General features: G+C 45.5%; 1 protein-coding gene across 1 annotated transcript; it reads left to right on the forward strand.

Annotated features, from left to right (window-relative positions):
• The first annotated feature begins 321 nt into the window (after positions 1-321).
• Positions 322-15,011, forward strand: LOC121556881 (B-cell lymphoma/leukemia 11A-like). The gene is made up of 3 exons (XM_041870775.2): positions 322-569; positions 4,141-4,482; positions 11,440-15,011. The coding sequence occupies exons 1-3, from the start codon at positions 518-520 to the stop codon at positions 13,197-13,199; spliced, it is 2,154 nt and encodes a 717-aa protein (XP_041726709.2). The 5' UTR covers positions 322-517; the 3' UTR covers positions 13,200-15,011.
• The last annotated feature ends 421 nt before the right edge of the window (positions 15,012-15,432 follow it).

The raw sequence follows: 15,432 nt of genomic DNA on the forward strand, positions 1-15,432 counted from the left end.
TTCGGTTTTACTATCCTTGTGGGGACCAGAAGGCCTCACAAGGATAGTAAAACGAGGAACATTAGGACAAGTGGAGACATGTTTGCTGGTCCCCACAAGGAAAAAGGCGATTTTAGGGTTAGAAATAGGGTTAGGGGGTTAGGAGTTATGGTTAAGGTTAGGTTTAGGAGTTAGGGGAAATGTTATTTTGAATGGGAATCAATTGTTTGGTCCCTAAAAGGATAGTAAAACTAACTGTGTCTGTGTGTGACATTGTGTAGAGGGCGGGGTCGGGGTCGGAGTAGTATAGTGGCAGGCGGCGCCTAACATGTTGCCCCTGCTTTCCTCCGCTGCGGGGCTGGTAGCCTGAACTTGAACACTGGCTGGTGCACAGCGAGTCACGACGACATCCCGCCCGTGCCATAGAGCTAGAGTGTAATTTGGTCAAGGCTATTCTTATCAACTTGATACATTAAGTTAGATTCCGATCAGGAGAGTGGATACACCGACAGAACCTTGACTGGTGTAATTAAACAGAATGTCCAGACGCAAACAAGGCAGCCGACCGCAACACCTGAGTGCAATTCAAGGTAAATTGAGAGAGGCTATGGCCATAGTTTACTATTAGGAGGTAGCCTATATGCATGTTATGTATTTCATATACGATGTATTAATGTTAAACTTTGTTTTTGTGGGGTTGTATCAGTCAGGTTATGTGGGTATGCGCACCTTGACATTGAAGTTGAATCATTGATAAAAGTTTATCTTTTTTTTTTTAAAGAGCTGATATATGTAGGCTACACTCAGGTTTGCAACAAATACAGTTACAATCAATGACGTGTTCATAGGCTACACATAAATGGTCGGTTTAAGCATAGGTAATCAATATACACATTTTTGCTCTGGGGGGGACACTGCTTTATTCCTTGCTGGCCCCGTATATTTTTTTTCTAGTTTTTCTTTCTGTCTTGTCTGTGAAGCCTGTTTGAATTATCACCTCTTTTGCCAACATGAGCGCTTCCTTGTGGGGCAGACCGCGTGCTCTAGACTCTGTACCCGTGTGACAAGACGAGAGAGAGGAGAGGATATAGTCTGCCCTCACAACAACTCCACTGACCTCTTCCACTTATCAGTTTCATCCAAATATATCCTAGAGACCCCATTCACTTAACTTGGGAATAGGCATATGTAGGCCATCATAAAGATCTATAGTTTTATATCAAAATGATACAGGCTCTGGTTAAGGCACGGGTTATTTGATGAGATCGCTTTTCTTCTCCCGGGCACTGTGGGCAGGCGTTTACAAAAACACTGAAATGCTCTGAAACAACATGTCTCTTTCTCTGTTTCCCCAACGAAGACCAGTAGAGCGTGCCTAGTTTGACCACAAGCCTTGACTCTTCATAGAGTGCGTGCAACCGCGCCTAGCTTGTCTGCACAAACAGCGAGCAGCAGCACTGAAACAGGAAAGGTTACATTTTTTAGTAACCACCGGTGAGCTCCTCAGCGCGACTGTACTGTCTGTACCTGTCCTGTACTCGGCCTAGTCCGGGCAGGTGAAGCCCGTCAAAGCGTTAAGGTGTGTACATGACCGTATTGACTCACTCCCTCCCTCAACTCTCACAAGTCGATAAAAGAGTGGTGAGGACCAGTCAAACAACGTCTGGAACAAGTCAAACCTGACCAACGGTCATTAACCATCCTTGCCTTAGCTGAGTCTACATGGGTCATAAATGAGTCATGGACATTTTCTTTTGTAGCCTACGTTTATGGCTCTGATGAGATAGACAGAAATTGGACTTGAATCTGAAACTAGACTACATCCCTGAGAGGTGCTAAAATGTAAACCACACATTTCATTTTAGTAATCTCATGTAAGACTCATAACTCTCTTTAGTGATAATGGTTAATTTGGCCTCAAGCCCTGAGTGACTCAGAACATCTTCAAGTCATGGCCACTCACTTTCTTACTGAAAAATGGGTCAGTTCCTTGCCTAGTTGCACTCACTTGAGTTGTTGATGATGATTGAGAATGTGTGTTGACAGGTGTGAACGTTTTTTTTTCTCCAGGCCTTGGGAATTGTATAATTTAAAAATATACAGTACCAGTCAAAAGTTTGGACACACCTACTCATTCAAGGGTTTTTCTTTATTGTTACAATTTTCTACATTGTAGAATAATAGTGAAGACATCAAAACTATGAAATAACACATATGGAATCATGTAGTAACCAAAAAAGTGTTAAACAAATCAAAATATGTTTGAGATTCTTCAAAGTAGCCACCCTTTGCCTTGATGACAGCTTTGCACACTCTTGGCATTCTCTCAACCAGCTTCATGAGGAATGCTTTTCCAACAGTCTTGAAGGAGTTCCCACATATACTGAGCACTTGTTGGCTGCTTTTCCTTCACTCTGCGGTCCAACTCATCCCAAACCATCTCAATTGGGTTGAGGTCGGGGGATTGTGAAGGCCAGGTCATCTGATGCAGCACTCCATCACTCTCCTTCTTGGTCAAATAGCCCTTACACAGCCTGGAGGTGTGTTTTGGGTCATTGTCCTGTTGAAAAACAAATGATAGTCCCACTCATCCCAAACCAGATGGGATGGCGTATCGCTGCAGAATGCTGTGGTTGCCATTCTGGTTAAGTGTGCCATGAATTCTAAATAAATCACAGACAGTGTCACCAGCAAAGCACCATCACACCCCCTCCTCCATGCTTTATGGTGGGAACCACACATGCAGAGATCATCCGTTCACCTACTCTGCATCTTACAAAGACACAGTGGTTGGAACCAAAGATCTCAAATTTGGACTCATCAGACCAAAGGACAGATTTCCACCGGTCTAATGTCCATTGCTCGTGTTTCTTGGCCCAAGCAAGTCTCTTCTTCTTATTGGTGTCCTTTAGTAGTAGTTTATTTGCAGCAATTCGACCATGAAGGCCTGATTCACGCAGTGTCCTCTGAACAGTTGATGTTGAGATGTGTCTGTTACTTGAATTTTGAAACATTTATTTGGGCTGCAATCTGAGGTGCAGTTAACTCTAATGAACTTATCCTCTGCAGCAGAGGTAACTCTGGGTCTTACTTTCCTGTGGCAGTCCTCATGAGAGCGAGTTTCATCATAGCGCTTGTTGGTTTTTGCAACTGCACTTGAAGAAACGTTCAAAGTTCTTGAAATGTTCCGTATTGACTGACCTTCATGTCTTAAAGTAATGATGGACTGTCGTTTCTCTTTGCTTATTTGAGCTGTTCTTGCCATAATATGGACTTGGTCTTTTACCAAATAGGGCTTTTGTATACTTTTGTATCTTTTGTATACCCCCCCTACCGTGTCACAACACAACTGATTAGCTCAAACGCATTAAGAAGGAAAGAAATTCCACAAATTAACTTTTAACAAGGCACACTTGTTAATTGAAATGCATTCCAGGTGACTAGCTCATGAAGCTGGTTGAGAGAAGTCATCAAGGCAAAGGGTGGCTACTTTGAAGAATCTCAAATATGAGATATATTTTGATTTGTTTAAAACATTTTGGTTACTACATGATTCCATATGTGTTATTTAATAGTTTTGATGTCTTCACTATTATTCTACAATGTAGAAAATAGTAAAAGTAAAGAAAAACCCTTGAATGAGTAGGTGTATCCAAACTTTTGGCTGGTACTGTAATATTTTTTACTCACAACACCAATAGAGACAGGAAGCAATGATGTCAGTGAATACATGCCACTGTGCAGCCTGCCATCTCAGTGAAAGGAGCTGTCAAAGGGTTAGTTAGGGGGAATTGGTCAGTATCGGCAGACCGGAATAGCCTGACTCCCTCTGTAGCTCTGGTGGAGTGGCTCAGCATCAAAAGTAGCATTTAAAAAAAACTGGGAGGGGTAATTTTCTCTGAGGGCCATATCAGCAGTTGCCCAATCATCATGGTGTCTGACCACCTACTGTCTCCCTGTTGTTGTAAGATCTTACAGAATGACATGAAGGAAAGAATATACAAGTTCTTAATAATTGCTATTTTCTTAAATGTTCCTTTTGACTTTCTCCATCTTCCTCTCTCTGTCTTTGCCACCTTTCCCGTATCACTCCCCTGCCCTAATTTCTTTCTCACTTTCCCCCACTTCTTTCTCTAACACTCCCTAACTCGTCTCTCTCAGATGCCCCTGAGCCCTCGGATGCTGCCGCTCCTTCATCATTGGAGGAGTGGGGGTCCCTTCCCCAGGTCAGGGGTCGTGAGGAGGGTCGTGACCTGCTGACCTGTGGGCAGTGCAGCCAGGCCTTCCCTCTCGCCCACATCCTGGCCTTCATCCAGCACAAACAGGGAGCCTGCCGCTCCCGAAATCATGCCCCCAACACTCACACACCTCCTTCCCCAGCCAAACGGACACAGCGACGCGGTGCTGTCACTCAGGTAGAGGCTGGGTTCGTGGAGCTGAGGAGAGTGACGGACAGGTCCAGAGGGGCGGAGCATAGTGTGAAGGTGGAGCCTAACAGAACAGGTGAGTGCCTGCAGGTTCCTAATTAGAGACTTTTTTTTTTCTGGCTTTTGTTATCTTCTCCCCCGCTACTTCTAACAACTGTCCCCCCCCAGTCCAGCTCATTAGCTGGGCGTTGCTGTGCTGCGGAGGCCTCTGTGAGTTAGTGACGCGCTGGGTAATTGTGTGGAAAGGATAGGCAGCAGTGTTTTGAGGCCCCAGGGGGCCCCTGAGGGCTCCAATGCACCTGAGCTCCCCTCCATCTCCTTGACTCTGTCTCTCTCAGGTGAAGTGGCCAGGTAAACACGTAGGGCAGGGCACAGTGCTCTCTGGCCACGTAATAACATGGCCTGCACTCACTGGAGGATTGGCTGTGCTGAGCTGAGGGGGACAATGAGATGGGGTCACAACCGGGTGGTCATACTTAATTACAAAATGTTTAAAAGGATAATGTCACCATCGTTCTGGTGTGTTTGCATGGCTTCTGAGTGCAGGTGTATGTTGTCCATCAGATGGGCATCCCAATCATCTGCATTTTGAAAGTAGATAGTTCAGTGATACTTTCTCCCCTTGTCTCCTCACCCTCATCTTTACTGAGCTGAGAACAGGTGTGCGAAAGGAATGTGCTTTCATCGGTCCAGAGATGGGAGGAATGGAGACAAGTGAAGAACACCAACTTATGACTATTGAGATGCACCCATGGTTTCCTTCCTTGTCTCTCCTACCTAAGAAGCTTTCTACTGGGCATCTGAAGCAGAACTACAGTGCCTTGCAAAAGTATTCATCCCCCTTGGCGTTTTAACTATTTTGTTGCATTACAAACTGTAATTTAAATTGATTTTTATTTTTATTTCATGTAATGGACATACACAAAATAGTCAAAATTGGTGAAGTGAAATTTAAAAAATAACTTGTTTACAAAAATTCTAAAAAATAAATGGTGGAAAAATGGTGCGTGCATATGTATTCACCCCCTTTGCTATGAAGCCCTTAAATAAGATCTGGTGCAACCAATTACCTTCAGAAGTCACATAATTAGTTAAAGTCCACCTGTGTGCAATCTAAGTGTCACATGATCTCAGTATATATACACCTGTTCTGAAAGGCCCCAGAGTCTGCAACACCACTAAGCAAGGGGCACCACCAAGCAAGCGGCACCATGAAGACCAAGGAGCTCTCCAAACAGGTCAGGGACAAAGTTGTAGAGAAGTACAGATCAGGGTTGGGTTATTAAAAAATATCAGAAACTTTGAACATCCCACGGAGCACCATTTTTAAATCCATTATTAAAAAATGGAAAGAATATGGCACCACAACAAACCTGCCAAGAGCCAACCAAAACTCACGGACCAGGCAAGGAGGGCATTAATCAGAGAGGCAACAAAGAGACCAAAGATATCCCTGAAGGAGCTGCAAAGCTCCACAGCGGAGATTGGAGTATCTGTCCATAGGACCACTTTAAGCCGTACACTCCACAGAGCTGGGCTTTACGGTAGAGTGGCCAGAAAAAAGCCATTGCTTAAAGAAAAAAACAAGCAAACCCAAAAGGCATGTGGGAGACTCCCCAAACATATGGAAGAAGGTACTCTGGTCAGATGAGACTAAAATTGAGCTTTTTGGCCATCAAGGAAAACGCTATGTCTGGCGCAAACCCAACACCTCTCATCACCCTGAGAACACCATCCCCACAGTGAAGCATGGTGGTGGCAGCATCATTCTGTGGGGATGTTTTTCATCGTCAGGGACTGTAAAACTGGTCAGAATTGAAGGAATGATGGATGGTGCTAAATACAGGGACATTCTTGAGGGAAACCTGTTTCAGTCTTCCAGAGAGTTGAGACTGGGACGGAGGTTCACCTTCCAGCATGACAATGACCCTAAGCATACTGCTAAAGCAACACTTGTGTGGTTTAAGGGAAAACATTTAAATGTCTTGGAATGGCCTAGTCAAAGCCCAGACCTCAATCCAATTGAGAATATGTGGTATGACTTAAAGATTGCTGTACACCAGCAGAACCCATCCAATCCAGTTTTGCCTTGAAGAATGGGCAACAATCCCAGTGGCTAGATGTGCCAAGCTTATAGAGACATACCCCAAGAGACTTGCAGCTGTAATTGCTGCAAAAGGTGGCTCTACAAAGTATTGACTTTGGGATGGGGGTGAATAGTTATGTACGCTCAAGTTTTTTTGTCTTATTTCTTGTTTGTTTCACAATAAAAAATATTTTGTATCTTCAAAGTGGTAGGCATGTTGTGTAAATGAAATGATACAAACCCCCAAAAAATCAAATTTGATTCCAACTTTCGCAAGCCACTGTATGTAGGCAGTAAGAGGGGGCCTAAACTCACAGTATGTAAAGGTAATGTATTTAGAAGTGAACAAGCAAGTTCTCACCATGTCTGTCTGAACCCTAGAAATATAATCTCTAGATTCTATTAAAATGGTCTGAATGACTCTGATTAGATGAGACTTAGGGCGGCAGGTAGCCACTGTTAGAGCTGCAGGTAGCGGTGAGAGCGTTGAGCTAGCAACCGAAAGGTCGCTTGTTTGAATACTCAAGCCGATCAGGTGAAAAATTGGTCAATGTGCCCATGAGCAAGGCACTTAACCCTCATTTGCACCAGGGGTGCCATACTTCTATGGCTTACCCTGTAAAACAACACATTTCAGTGCACCTATCCAGTGTATGTGACAATAAAACATAATTTCTTTAATGTTTTGTTCATATGCATATTTTTGGAACTGAGACCCTTACACATGCGCACTCTTTCTCACACACAGACACACACAGCCACTTGCACTTCCTTCCTTTGTGTAACGCTCAGGGGACTTCTGCATGCTCTGTTTCCGTCTGTCCACATCGTTCTCTTGTTTTTCTCTTTCGGTCTCTTCTCTTGCTGCCTGTTTTTCATGTTCTCTCTCGCTTCTCTTTCTCGCTCTCTGTCTCTATCTCTCGGTCTCTCGCTGCCTGTTTTACATGTTCTCTCTTTCTCTCTCTCTCGCTCGGTGTCTCTCTCTCTCGCTCGGTGTCTCTCTCTCTCTCGCTCGGTGTCTCTCTCGCTCGGTGTCTCTCTCGCTCGGTCTCTCTCTCTCTCTCGCTCGGTGTCTCTCTCTCTCGCTCGGTCTCTTTCTCTCTCTCTCGCTCGGTCTCTCTCTCGCTCGGTCTCTCTCTCGCTCGGTCTCTCTCTCTCTCTCTCTCTCTCTCTGAGTTTTCTATTCTTCGTGCCCACAGGCTTACACAACAGAGCTACGCACGTGCACTACCCAAGAGCTGTACCGTATCTCCACCAAGCAATACAAGATCACTTTTAATAACGAAATCAGTCACTGGTGCATGAAAACATGTATCTAATGTCGATCACCCGTTTTTAGAGTTCAGATTTGTCCTTTAAAATGTTAGGAGGTATTTGTGGAAAAGACCTAGGTTGAAATGTGTTGAACTCTTTATGTATGTGTTGTTGGTGCAGTGGTCACAAAATGTCAGTTAGATTTTTGTTTACGCTGTATTGTATGTTAAAAACCCAGTGCAGTCAAAAACGTGATTTTCCTGTGTTTTATATATATTTCCTCACTGACGTTGGAATAATACGGTGATATTGTGAAAATGATGACAATGCCCTATTAATGTGAGAGCTGTTTAAAAAGTCCACCTGAAATTTCTGCCTGTTTTGGTGGGATGGAGTTAGGCCTGCCTAGTGACATCACCAGGCAGTAAATTAGTTAATAGACCAATGAGAGAGTTCCCGACCTCCCTGCCAATAACGGCTAGTTTTCAGTTTTCCCTCCCACTCAGACCACTCCTAGACAGTCCTAGCAAAATTATTGCTTGATAAATTGCTCTTTGCTAAGAAGCAATTTAGTTTATTTTGACCATTTTAATTGAAAACAATCACAGTAAGGCACTACATTTTTACCGAGAAATTATTTGATATTGAAATAAAAAGGTCTTTATTGGACCTTTTTTAAGTAACTCAAGTTAAACGTTTTGTATGTGGAATGCTATGATTTGATACAGTACTGTATGTGCTATGTGTTGTTGGTTTATCTGACCCACAACAGGAAGGAGAGTGAATATGCAGTAGCGGTGCATTGGTAAAATCACTGGGGAAGCTATGCCTAAAAAAAACATTACAACCTATGTGTTGTGATAATTGCATTGTTTGCTCTATAACCTGTTAGTTCATATGCCTTGAGACCATGATATATATGCAGTGAGGGGAAAAAAGTATTTGATCCCCTGCTGATTTTGTACGTTTTCCCACTGACAAAGAAATGATCAGTCTATAATTTTAATGGTAGGTTTATTTGAACAGTGAGAGACAGAATAACAACCAAAAAATCCAGAAAAACGCATGTCAAAAATGTTATAAATTGATTTGCATTTTAATGAGGGAAATAAGTATTTGACCCCTCTGCAAAACATGACTTAGTACTTGGTGGCAAAACCCTTGTTGGCAATCACAGAAGTCAGACGTTTCTTGTAGTTGGCCACCAGGTTTGCACACATCTCAGGAGGGATTTTGTTCCACTCCTCTTTGCAGATCTTCTCCAAGTCATTAAGGTTTTGAGGCTGACGTTTGGCAACTCGAACCTTCAGCTCCCTCCACAGATTTTCTATGGGATTAAGGTCTGGAGACTGGCTAGGCCACTCCAGGACCTGAATGTGCTTCTTCTTCAGCCACTCCTTTGTTGCCTTGGCTGTGTGTTTTGGGTCATTGCCATGCTGGAATACCCATCCACTACCCATTTTCAATGCCCTGGCTGAGGGAAGGAGGTTCTCACCCAAGATTTGACAGTACATGGCCCCGTCCATCGTCCCTTTGATGCGGTGAAGTTGTCCTGTCCCCTTAGCAGAAAAACACCCCCAAAGCGTAATGTTTCCACCTCCATGTTTGACGGTGGGGATGGTGTTCTTGGGGTCATAGGCAGCATTCCTCCTCCTCCAAACACAGCGAGTTGAGTTGATGCCAAAGAGCTGGATTTTGGTCTCATCTGACCGTAACACTTTCACCCAGTTCTCCTCTGAATCCTTCAGATGTTCATTGGCAAACTTCAGACGGCCCTGTATCTGTGCTTTCTTGAGCAGGGGGACCTTGCGGGCGCTGCAGGATTTCAGTCCTTCACGGCGTAGTGTGTTACCAATTGTTTTCTTGGTGACTATGGTCCCAGCTGCCTTGAGATCATTGACAAGATCCTCCCGTGTAGTTCTGTGCTGATTCCTCACCGTGCTCATGATCATTGCAACTCCACGAGGTGAGATCTTGCATGGAGCCCCAGGCCGAGGGAGATTGACAGTTCTTTTGTGTTTCTTCCATTTGGGGGGCTGTTTCGCTCGCTCTGATGCTTTATCCGGTGAGAGACTACATTCAGCCTTTTGCGAATTGAAGGAAAATTATGAAACACAGACAAACAATTAATTATTTTTCTTGGTAAATGTTTAGGGGAAGCCTGGCTTCCCTTGACATCCATGAATACATGCCACAGTGAATATGTCTGCTTGAGGAAGATGACTCAAAGTGAAAGAGCAGTTATGCCACAACGGATAGGTGTGTGTGTATGTGATAGAGAGAGGTGGAGAATGGAAGAACGAGATCGATTATCATGCCATGACGTTATTCTACTTGTTTGTTTTTTCTCATCTCTAACATTATTCTCCCCCCCACCCCCCCCATCTTCAACAGACTCTTGCTTGCCCTCTTTCAATCTCCCCCTACACTCTTTTCTCCTCTCTCTTTCTCCCTCGGAAGAAGAGATTCTGCCTGCTGCTCGTTAGTGCTCCTAGCCAATCTGCATTTTTAATTAGCAGTTATTGCTTCTGCTTAATATTCCTACCCGGGCCAAATGGGAATCCTTACAAAAAAGATGGAGAGTGAAAGAAAGAGCGAATGAGAAACCGTCTGGGTATTGTGTTTCACTCCAGGACCCCGAGACAAAAGCCCCCCCTCGGGGAGAGATTTGGGGGGGTTTGGGTCTGAAGCACAATCCAAGGGGTGACATATTTTTGTGGTGTTTCTCGACCCACATTGCTACATCCTTTTTGATCTTTGTCCCGCTTTCCTTATCTTATCAACTTCTCTCCTACTCTACTCATCTCTTCAGGCTAAGTTAAAGGATGTATCCACCATGTCTCCTATCCTCTCCAGGCAGAGAGAGGGAGAAAAAGAGTTGCTTTCTCTTTCATATTATCTCTCCTCCCCCGCCAGTAAAATACAGAAGGATTTTGACTTCAGGAAACATGAAAGCGGCTTATACCAGAGTCAGCTTTGAACCTTTACAAAAAATAGAACTGTTTTCCCCCTCAATTTGAGGATCTTCTTTCCAATTTAGATTTATGCAGAAAGGCCTCATTTGTCAAGCCGGCTGAGTCAGTCCCTGATTTACATAAAGCCTTCGTTTTCTCAGTTCCGCTAATTAGCAATTTGCAGCTTAATTGGAGAGTGGCTCTCGGTTAAGAGACAGCTAACCACGTTTAAAAATAATGTCTCTAAAAACTACCCATCTCCCCTTTCTGCTGGCCTCAGTCTCTGTCATTCATCTCTCGCCTACTTCTGGTCCAATCAACAGCCTTCGCTATCTCTGTGTCCATCTCTCCTTGGCTTCTGTCTCAAGAAGGAAGATAAGGCAGGAAGAATGCATTTTTAAAAGTATTTCAACTTCAGACTACCTTGTCCTGTAGACTTGACCCAAAGAGTGTTCAGTATCTTCCCTCTTGCTGTAGTCACTCATTCTTCACTGAGTAAACAGGTTTGGTTTATCTCTGCACCTAACCACTGCCCTAACCAGACTGCCTTTTCGTGCTGTGTTCCTTTTGTATTCTCAGTATTCTGCTATCACAGCCTAGCTACCCACAATAGTTCCTACTGTTTGATGTGTGCTGTTTTAATAAAACCTATTGAGATCCCTTACATTTTTCAGGTCAAGAAAATGTTTCCGCTAATGCCTTTTGGCTTGCTTACTAACTGTTTGTGTTGTTTCTGTAGCAGAAGAACCGTCCTGCTTCACCTGCCAGCTGTGTGAGTGTGTGTTACCCTCTGCCTGGGCCCTGCTCCAACACGCCCAGCACACGCACTCCTTCAGTATCTACCAGGAGGACGGAGAGAAGGATGAGGAGAACATGGGAAGAGGGGGTCACCAGCACTCCAAACCTGCAGCCACCTTGGATCCCTGTCAACTGAGCCACACCCTGGCAACCGCATTCCACCCTTCCGTTCTGCGTCTGCCCCGCATCTTCCGTCCACGGCAGAACCACAGGCCAGCTTCTCAGGCCAGCTCCACCCCTTCCTCCAGAGAACGACAGGCCCTCAACTTCTGTCTGAGAGAGCTGGCTGAGGGCAGTAACACCACCACTGGAGGTCTGGTCTCCTCTCCGTCGCCATCCCCCCCGGCCGTCTCTTCCTCCCCCCAGTGTGGGCCCGTCCAGGCGGGGTTTCCCTGTGAGCTGTGTGGCCAGGGCTTCCATTCCCTACGCAGCCTGTCAGCCCACCGCAGGACCCACGCATGTGAGCGGCCCTACCACTGTGGCTTGTGTGACCAGGCCTTCGCCCAGAGTGGTCAGCTGGCTCGCCACATGAGGAGTCACCGCAGAGAGACAGGCGTGGGTGGAGGAGGGGGCTACGAGGGGGTGGGGCTGGTAGGGGAGGATGAGGGGGGTCGGCAGGGGATGAGAGGGAGGTTTGTAATGCAGGGGGCAGGAGAGGGGATGTTGAGTAGAGGACCAGGGGAGAGGGAGACCTCTGAGTTGGACCTATCCCTGTCCAAGCATCACTCCCCAGGCTCTGGGCTGATCCTGCTCTCCTCCCAGCCTGGAGGTCCAGACATGAGCCTGCTCAGGCTGTTCCAACCCCAGGGAGAAGTGGTGGAGGATGAGGTGGAGGGACAAGAGGAGCCCCAGCACGCGTCCCCCTGCGCCAGCCCCTCAGAGGGGTCACTGGAAAGCGGAGAGACGGGGGGCAGCGGGGAGAGTGGCATTGCCAGCGGAAACTGCACCCCCAAACAGCCGGAGAGGGAGGACAGGGCTCAGGTAGGGGGGGAGTGGGAGAGCGAGAGGGACGGAGAGATTGCGGATGGAGAGAAGGAGTGGCTTGCAGGCGGAAACCGCAAGGTGGTCCAGGAGTGGCAGAGGGAGAGCGAACAGAGGGGAGGAGGAGGAAACAGCGTCATCAGCAGTAACAGTGGTAACAACGACGTGGGGTCAGGGAAGAAGAAGAAGGAGGAGGCCTGTGAGTACTGTGGGAAACATTTCCGGAACAGCAGCAACCTGACGGTGCACCGGCGCAGCCACACGGGAGAACGACCCTACCAGTGCGGCCTGTGCAGCTACGCATGTGCCCAGAGCTCCAAGCTCACACGCCACATGAAGACCCACGGCTCCCACGGGGCCCGTGCCCCGTTCCTGTGCCAGCTGTGTGGAGTGCCCTTCACTGTGTATGCCACCCTGGAGAAACATCTGAAGAAGGTGCACGGGCTGAGCCATGCCAGCGTCGGGACCTACACACAGGCCAGCGCAGCTGATGCCAACTGGGCCCTTGTCAAAATGGATGATGGGGTGGTCATCAAGATGGAGGAGGATGAAGCCAGTACGGACCAGACAGAAAACAACATGGCTGCCATGGAGGAGATGGGAGTGGAGGCTGAGGAGAACCTGAAAGGGAAGGTGGATGGTACTGTGAGCCCAGCCATAGTGGAGGATAGTGTGGGTGAGCTTCCTACTGAAGGCAGTGCGGACGTGGGCTTGGCGTAAACTACTGGTCCACCTTATCCGTCATATCACACTTTTGTACACTGACTGAGACATTCAAAAGCACTGGCTTGGACTTTCAATCATACCAACCACTTTGACCAACATAAATATCCATGGAATTGTAATGAACCTTTCCTAGCACTCAACTGGGGATCAATTCAAACTGGAATCTAGGTACCAACCCTGTCTCCTCTTAATTCCGTATCTGTGCAATGCTGAGGTACATCACGTCTTGACAGAGCTGACAATTAGCATATGCAAACCCGCCTACTTAGACAATAGCACAAAACCCTGGCATGCAATGGAAAGGAGGAGGGCGAACAGGAAGTCAACCACCACAGTCCACCAAAACACAGGAAGTTGATCACCATGCTCCAGCAGAATATAGAAAGTGGACACCAGTGGTCAATTGATTGGTTCACTCAGTCAACATACTAGTGATGATTACCAATCAAAACTGAGAAATGTAGAAAGCAAAAAAGGGTTTGTAATTATTTGTATTTTTTATTTATTTATATCTAGTGGCAAGAGATTACTATGATAGTGAGGCTTTCATATCCTGTTCCATGGCTGTGGTGACAACTGGCATGGTGGGTCGAAGGGGAAACAAACCCAAACATAGGTTGCCTTTCTCAAAGTCTCCTTTTTAAATGTGCTTTTGTCACAACACCTGCTACTTAATGTAAAGTTTACGAGGCTCGCGAGGCCCAGCAAAGTTGTGTTGTTCCTCTTTGTGTATGGATGTTATTTTTATAAATGTGTATGTCATCTGCTGAAGTTTTCCTTGCTTAGCTCCTATGCATAAGAAACTGCAATTTAACTTCATATGAAACAGGTGTGGATTTATTTCCTTTTGTACTTGATAATTTGGGGATCTTTTTCTTTCCTTTGTTTACATTCATAAAAAAACGCTGAACAGCTTGAAGCTTATGTATGCATGTTTTGCTGCCATTTGAAATGGTTTGCTCTGTTCTTTTCTTCTCCTGTGTTTTGAATTTGTCCTTATTTATGGGCAATGCATGTTAGTGGTTGGCAAATGAAAAGTCTATCTACTGCTAAACTACAGGGTGGAGCGCTACAGTAAATGGCTTGTTGATAGGTGGGAGAGTTTTGTGGGTAACATTGAATGAGTGTGTATGTATGTATATGTGTGTATATGTGTGTGTGTGTATATATATATATATACACACATACAGGGAAAGTCTTTAGTAACACTTGACTTGAACCTTCGGTCAAATGCCTAGCTAACTACATCTGAAACATGACATAACAAGTCATAAGCAAGCTGTTTTATTTGCTTGGAAACTGAGCCTATGCCAACAACGATGCAAGCAGCGAAAGGCAAGATAATTGTGGCTAACCTTTAGCTACATTTACCATAGTGGCTGAGAACATGGTTTGAGTGAAGTGTCACTAACTATTTTGTGACTACTGTGATTTACATTATCATTGATGTCAGTATACACTGATGGCAGGGAACCCTTCTTTTTTTGACACTTTGAAAAAACAATTCTATGCTTTGTGTATGAAATTAGTGATAGGGTAAAATGTGAACGATTGGTGGACGTGAGCGGAGTATACTTGTTCAGGGACCAATGTTATGTACGTAGAATGGCACTCCTACATGTAGATGTCGTTGCCATTGTTCTCATCAATTGACTGTATGCCTCAAACTCATTTTCCCAGCATTCCTGGTTTTCTGTCTGTGCTGACTGCAATGAGGCTAACTACACCACTGTCTTTGTAAACTTGACACCATTTTGTCATTGACCCTATTATGAGGAGTCTCATTAAAGAATTGAGGCAAAGTGATCTCTCTGTGTGCTCATGTGCGTTTCAGTCTCACACAGTGTAGGAATGGCCAAACCGGCTCCTGAAAGACAAAGGCAACAACATCAGACGGATGTAAACAAGCATAGAGGCTCCCTCATCCAGTGCTGTGACATTAAACATCCATAACTCTGGATGACTGGAGTCAGTCCACAGAGAAACGACCTACACAGATCAAACTAACACCAAACGAAAGAGTTTCTAAAAGGCAGTGACAGGACTCAATCTGTAGGCCAGTTGAACTTTATGTAGTATGGGTATGAAGGCTACATATCCAGGGAATTGGGATGGGACAGGGGCAAGCTGGAAGGTTTCTAGGGGTACTGGGTGCCAGGGGGTTGAGCTCGCAGGGGGGAAGCGTTGTAATTGCAGACTGCATTTTAGGGGCACAAAAAATCCTGCG

The sequence above is a fragment of the Coregonus clupeaformis genome, chromosome 5, assembly GCF_020615455.1.
Source record: "Coregonus clupeaformis isolate EN_2021a chromosome 5, ASM2061545v1, whole genome shotgun sequence".
Lineage (NCBI taxonomy): Eukaryota > Metazoa > Chordata > Actinopteri > Salmoniformes > Salmonidae > Coregonus > Coregonus clupeaformis.